At 47.4% G+C, this 6117-nt stretch overlaps 1 protein-coding gene across 2 annotated transcripts in view; it reads left to right on the forward strand.

The window, feature by feature from the left end:
* TMEM218 (transmembrane protein 218) overlaps nt 1–6117 on the forward strand; it is a 28834-nt gene that overhangs the window by 13894 nt on the left and 8823 nt on the right. Inside the window, exon 4 of one of the 2 annotated variants that reach the window (XM_081240832.1) lies at nt 393–2307. The exons of the other annotated variant lie outside the window; for it this stretch is intronic. Coding sequence (XP_081096958.1) covers nt 393–527 — 135 coding nt within the window. The 3' untranslated portion in view covers nt 528–2307. Of the gene's footprint in view, nt 1–392; nt 2308–6117 lie in introns of those variants that run through there. 2 annotated transcript variants of the gene reach the window in all.

A 6117-nucleotide genomic window follows, 5' to 3' on the forward strand; every position in this document is an offset into this window, starting at 1 on the left:
TAGGTATGTTTAAAATTCTCCATGATGAAACGTTGACAGCCACCAAGTGAGCCTTCCAGAGACCAAGCGAGCAAGCTTCTCATTAACTCTTTCAGAGAACTGATTTCAGAGCAGAAAAGGACTCGTCCAGGGTCTTCAGAGTGTTTGTGAACCTCCTCCATGGAGCCATTTGTCCCCTGGACTTCATTAAGTCTCTCTTTATCTTGTATTTCTGGCTCAGCACGTTGAGGAAAAGGTTCTTTCTTATCCATTTGCAGGGTGGACTCAGGGCAGGATGTTACTCTAAGTTACGAATATGGACGGACTCCGGGCCCATTCATCAGAGATGACAGTTGAGCACAGCCAGGGCGCGGAAGTGGCAGTAATTTCGGTTTTGATGTTTCTTTCTGCAGATTGTAGACGCCTTTCTCATTGGCCGCTACGTCCTGTTGGCTTTCCTCACTCTTGTCTTCCTTGGGAGCCTTTTCCTGGTTCTAATCCATCACATCCTGGAGCCAATCTATGCCAAACCACTGCGGTCCTCCTGAGCCATCTTCAGGAAAACCAAGACCCTGTTCTTTCCCTCGCTCTGATGTCACCGATGAGCAGGAAGGTACTGTTTGGAGTCTTGTTTTGACAGCCTTCCCGCCTTAAGATCGGAGGATCATCTCTTCATCACTAAGACAAATCCCTTGAGTCCTGGCTTCCAGAAGTAGGGTTGCAAAATTGCCCCTGGGGAGAGATTCTCACCAGCTTAAGAGGGATATTGCCGTCTTCTTAGCACCTGTACTCAGATTTTCCATCTCTTTTGAAAAGGAAATAGCAACAGGGATCCGCTTAGACTAGGTTTTCAATGAAGACTTCAGTAAATGAATTTTGGGAAAAGGGGCACTTTGGCTTCTGCTGTCAAATAGACGGAAGAACTTGGTCCTTTTTGATGCTATGAAAAATTGTTAGTTACGAGGTCAAGATCATTTGGGAAAGAAAGACAATCAAAGTTCAAAAGGTTATTTCAGTGTAATGACCTGGAGACACATCCAGGTTCCGGTTATGGAGCACTCCGCATGTCATGACACCGGGCTCCACAAAGGCCATGGTGTCACTTCCCGCTGCTCCAAGAAAGCAAGCAACAGCAGCTAAAGGACTGGCTTTCACCTCGAACTCCTGGCCGCAGCCTTCTAAATCCAGCATTTCTCTATTTCAGGTTTCCTTGGGGATTAGAGGCAGGGTACGGAGATGTCAGTTGTGTGTCCTGCTGCTCTGTTCTCCGGATTCTTTTACTTCCAGGATTCGGCGGCCTTTCCTCCCTTATTTGGTTACCATAAGAGTCCATTTGGGGTTCCTGTCATCTCTTTCACCGTCGTAGCTCTTTCTCCAAAGCTGGTGAGGAAGGTATATGCCCAGGCTTAGGTATAACTTTGTACCTAAGCCCCCAGACCAAGTGGAATTTCTTAGTAATTAGAGGGGCTCTAGGCTGGTTCCATTTTGGAAGTCTCATCCTGGCTCCCTAGAGCTATTTGAAGAAGGACTTTCTGGCTTAAAATTAAGAACCAGAAAACAGGTTGGAAAAAGGACTTTGACTGAGTACATGCTATATGCCAGTAGTACACTAATCTATCTATATATATTTTTACACAGATGTAAATGACAGGCTTGTGTGTTAAGGGCAAAAATATGCTTCGTACAAAGGGTATTTTAGCTCAGGCTGCCTTCTGTAGATCCTGTAACTACCAGCAGTGGTGACATGAGTGATGGGTCACCTTCTACCTTCATATGCCAAGAAGTCATGTCCAACCCTGAAAACAACCCTCACAGGGTTGGGATAAGAAGTAGAAGTCTGGGAGGGCACAAAATAAATTTCACTGAGTTCTACATGGGGGACCCCGATAATCAATGGCTAATATGGCACCCGTTGTGCTCACGGCCTTCCTGGGGACAGGGCTTAGAGGGCATCCCTTAAATACAAACAAATCATCTCAGGGTCCCATTCACCCTTCTGTGATCAATGGCCTTAGCGCAGGTGGTGCCACCCAGAGGAGATCCCGCAGCAAAGAGACTGTGGTGATCCCACTGTGTGGAAGCCGGGGGGGGGAGGGGAGAGTGAATCAGGGCTTCTATATAAGAAGACAGGTTATTCCACAGCCTCTTAAAATTGCATCCTGACAAAAACCACATCAGCAGGACGCCACAACGTTCACAGCGGAGACGTTTCTCTGATCCACTAGGTGGCGCTGTCGCGAGCCGGCAGAACACACTCGGTAATTTTTTTGACAAGTTCCTTTTATTTCTCACTGGTAAAACAGAAGTAAAGCTAACATTCTTTCCTGATGCATGGTATCGGATATTTAATCTAAGAATTCGTCAGAGTTATTGTACGCGGTTCAGTTGCTAGGGACTGCACTGCCATTCATGCATGCTGCACACAGCAGGTGTCGGCACTCACTCAGCATTGACTGTGCTCCCTCTGGGTGTGAAGCACAGTCCTGGTGGAGTAAATCCATCCCAGAATGAGGCTCTGAGGCATCCAGGCTGTCTTCCTCACTCCATCCTGGGATGAAGGCATCCAAATCATTTTTAAATGTTTTTATTCTAACATAAAGTAATCCATTTCTTGATCTGTTCTTTAAGACATAAACTTTTCTGCCAGCTCTATCCTGTTGCTGCTGCAGTTGAAGGGTTTTGTTTTGCTTTGATTTTTATTCATGTGTAAAGAAACCTGCTGCAGTTATTTCACAGATGAGAGACAGGCAGAGAGATACAGGGGTTTAAAAAGTTGCCCAGCTTGTCAGTAGTGAGGCTTACACTTTGCATCGGGATCCTGACATTTCATTTCTCACATGGTTTTAAGGATCCGTTTTGGCTTTCAAACAACTCCTTATTTTTACATTGGCTAACACTATTTCTTAGCTATTTGTACCCACCATTCCCTGACCCATATCCAAAAAAAGGTAAACGTTTCATTAAAGAATTCCTAATTAACATTTATGGTACAAATAAAAAACATTTTATCATGACTTCTTGGCATAAAGCTTCATAGGAGCAAGTTTCCAGACATGGGAATGGGAACTGCATGGAAATGAATCTGGAGAAGTGCTGATTATCTCACGGGAGCATAAAAACTCAGGATTGGAAGGGATGCTGTAGTCCATAGAGTTCAATCTTTCATCTCTATTTCCAGTGCAATACTTCGGAATATTCTATTCTTCACTTGCTGAAATCACAATTTTTATCGTATCGAGCAAACACGTACGAGGCACTTTTCTAAGTGCCTTCTTAAGTATTAACTTATGTAATCCTTATAGCAACCCTGTGAAATAAGTGCTCTTAATAACCCCATTTCACAGACAGGGAACAGGCACAGAGGGGTGAAGTGGTTTGCTTGAGATCACTCAGCTAGGGGTTAAACAGGACTCAGGACCTGAACTCAGGCAGCCTCAGTTCTTCACTTCCTTACATCATGTTGCTCCATAAGATGAAAACAAAGGAAAAGGAGGGACCAAGGAATACCAAGGAGAAGCAGTTGAGTCTAGAGGAAAATCCAGAATCTTAGGAATTGGCCAGGAATCCAGGGCAATACAGTTAGAAGCCACGTGGACCTCAGGGACAGCCTCACTGATCACGTCTGGTTTGCGGTGGGGGGCATTCTCTGTGCTGTGAGACTTTGCTTAGAGATACCGGGGGAGTGGCTTGTGGACTGAGTATCAAGGATATACGCGGCAAGCTCTCTCTTCAGCACTGTCTGCCCAGAAAGTTTGGTACTTGGGTTGGTTTTCAGAGGTGCCAGTGGAAGAATCAGAGCCACAAGCCAAGAATGTGTGTTTGTTTCTCGATCTCTGTCTCTAGCAGGCCACGTTGGTTGCTGTTTACTCAAGGAAAAAAAAAAAAATTTCCCAGTCCCCCACTCCCAGCCCGCTCAACACACACCCTCCTGCCTCAGTTTCCTGGGACCTAAGAAATGACAGCAAGGATCAAAGCTGGGGCCCGGCACCACAGACGGAATGAGAAAGTTCATTTTTCTGGTTTTCCTCACACACATTGGATATTGTAAAGGGTGTACATTTAGCCCAGGTCCTGCCTTCAGGGAACTCGGGGTAGTTACACATGTGGCATTTATATGGTATCCAAATGCTCCATGGCCATCCTCTCCACTTTTTTTATTTTTTAAATCTTTGCAGATTTCTTTGGTCTTGCTGTCTTCACATTGATGTTGGCCCCATTTTACACTGGGAACGTGTAATAGTTTCCTATTGCCGCTATAACAAATTACCACAAACAGCAGTTTAGAAGAATACCAATGTATTATCTTATAGTTCTGGAGGTCAGAAATCTAGAATGGGTTTCACGAGGCTAAAATCAAGGTTTTGGAGGCTCTAGGGGAGAATCCTGTTTCCTTGCCTTTTCCAGCCTCTGGAGGCTGCCCATATTCCTTGGCCCTGCATCCATCTTCTAAGCCAGCATCTTCTGACAGTCCAGTGGTTAGGACTCGCCGCTTTCACTGAACCTGAGGACACAGGTTCAGTCTCTGGTCGGGGGAACTAAGATCCCGCCACGTCACTCGGTGGCAGCCCAAAATTTTAAATTTAAAAATTAAAAAAAAAATTTTTTTAAGCCAGCATCTTCTAATCTGATACCTGACACTCTGGCCTCCCCCTCTGATTTGTAAGGAGCCGTTGTGATTACATTGGGCCCACCCCTGACAATCCAAAATAGTCTCCCCATCTCGAGGTCCTTAACCACGTCTGCCAAGTCTCATTTGCCATGTAAGATAGCATTCACCGGTCCTGGGAGTTAGGCTGTGGACCCCTCTGGAGGAGGGGCATTATTCTGCCTACCCCAGCATATCCGGCCCCTCTTCCGCCTCTAAGGACCGCCTCGTTCTACCTTCCCTCTTCCATCTTCTCCGTACCCCATGCCTTCATGCATGAGACCCGCCCCATTAGCTCCAGTGCCACTCTCCAGTTCTCAGGGTGCCCACCCGACACCCGTGATGTGTTGATAACTTCCCCGACTTCACTCATGGTGGCCGCCACCCACTGCTGAGATCCACCAAGACCTGCTTTTCTTTTCTTGGCTTCTCCCCACCCCCTCACTAGCCCAGCCTCCCAATGGATCTCTAAAGGAGACATGCAAAGAGTTATTGCTTTTTAATTACAAGTGCTACTGTAACATCTATAAAGAAGAACACTTTAAGCTTAATTGAGACCAAATGTGAAGTTAAATTAAATGAATAACTAATTAACGTAATGCTCGTGCATTAGCCCCGAGTGAGTGCCGAGGCCCAGAGAGGGGGCAGGTGCTGGGCCTCCAGGGACAGTCAGTGCCCAGAGCTGAGGAGAGGGGTTGTGGGGCAGGGATCCTGGGCCTGGGACCCAGGTGTGCAAGGACCGATGTCAGGGCCCGGGGCCCCAGACTCCTACCTACACCCAGCCTTCATTTCTGAGGCCGGCCCCGAGCTCCCACACGCCCTGTGCATCTCCCTAGCGCCACACTGAGCCGCCGGCACCAGAGAATGTCTGTTCATTTTCCAGTCCCTGGGCCTAACACATTTAGGGGCTTGATACGCGGCCGTTTTCACTTCCTTCCCGTTCATTCTTCCTTCTGGATGGTCACATTTGTTCCTCCATTGCCACTGGGATTGCCCTCCTGCCAGCCCTGTCCCTTCAGGGCTGGACGAGTGGACGGTGAAGTCTCTCAACTTGAGTCACCCACCCTGGTTTTTTTTCTCCCATCGTTTAAACGTTTCCCTGTTCCTTTCTTATCCCTTAACTAAACAAGCCCCTGAGGGCAGGGCGTGCATTTACACTGACTTGTCTCCCTGATTCATAGCGATCCTCTGAGGGAGGTAACGTTATTACTGTTTTCTAATGAGGAAAAGGCTCGAAGCCATCAGTGGTTAAGAGACCCCCAGAAGCTGGGGGGTGGGGGGGCGGGCGAGGGAGCCTGTCTCCCTGCAGGAAGCAGAAAGGGAGTCCAGGCACGGGCTCTACCGTGGGATGATGGCGCCATCTAGTGGCTTCCCTGAGTGCTGCTGGCAGGTAAACCTGATCTTATTGTTTTGTTTTATTTATTTTTGGCTCCGTTGGGTCTTTGTTGCTGCGCAGGCTTTCTCTAGTTGCGGTGAGCGGGGGGGCTACTCTT

This window comes from Mesoplodon bidens (assembly GCF_964165515.1).
Source record: "Mesoplodon bidens genome assembly, chromosome: 7".
Lineage (NCBI taxonomy): Eukaryota > Metazoa > Chordata > Mammalia > Artiodactyla > Ziphiidae > Mesoplodon > Mesoplodon bidens.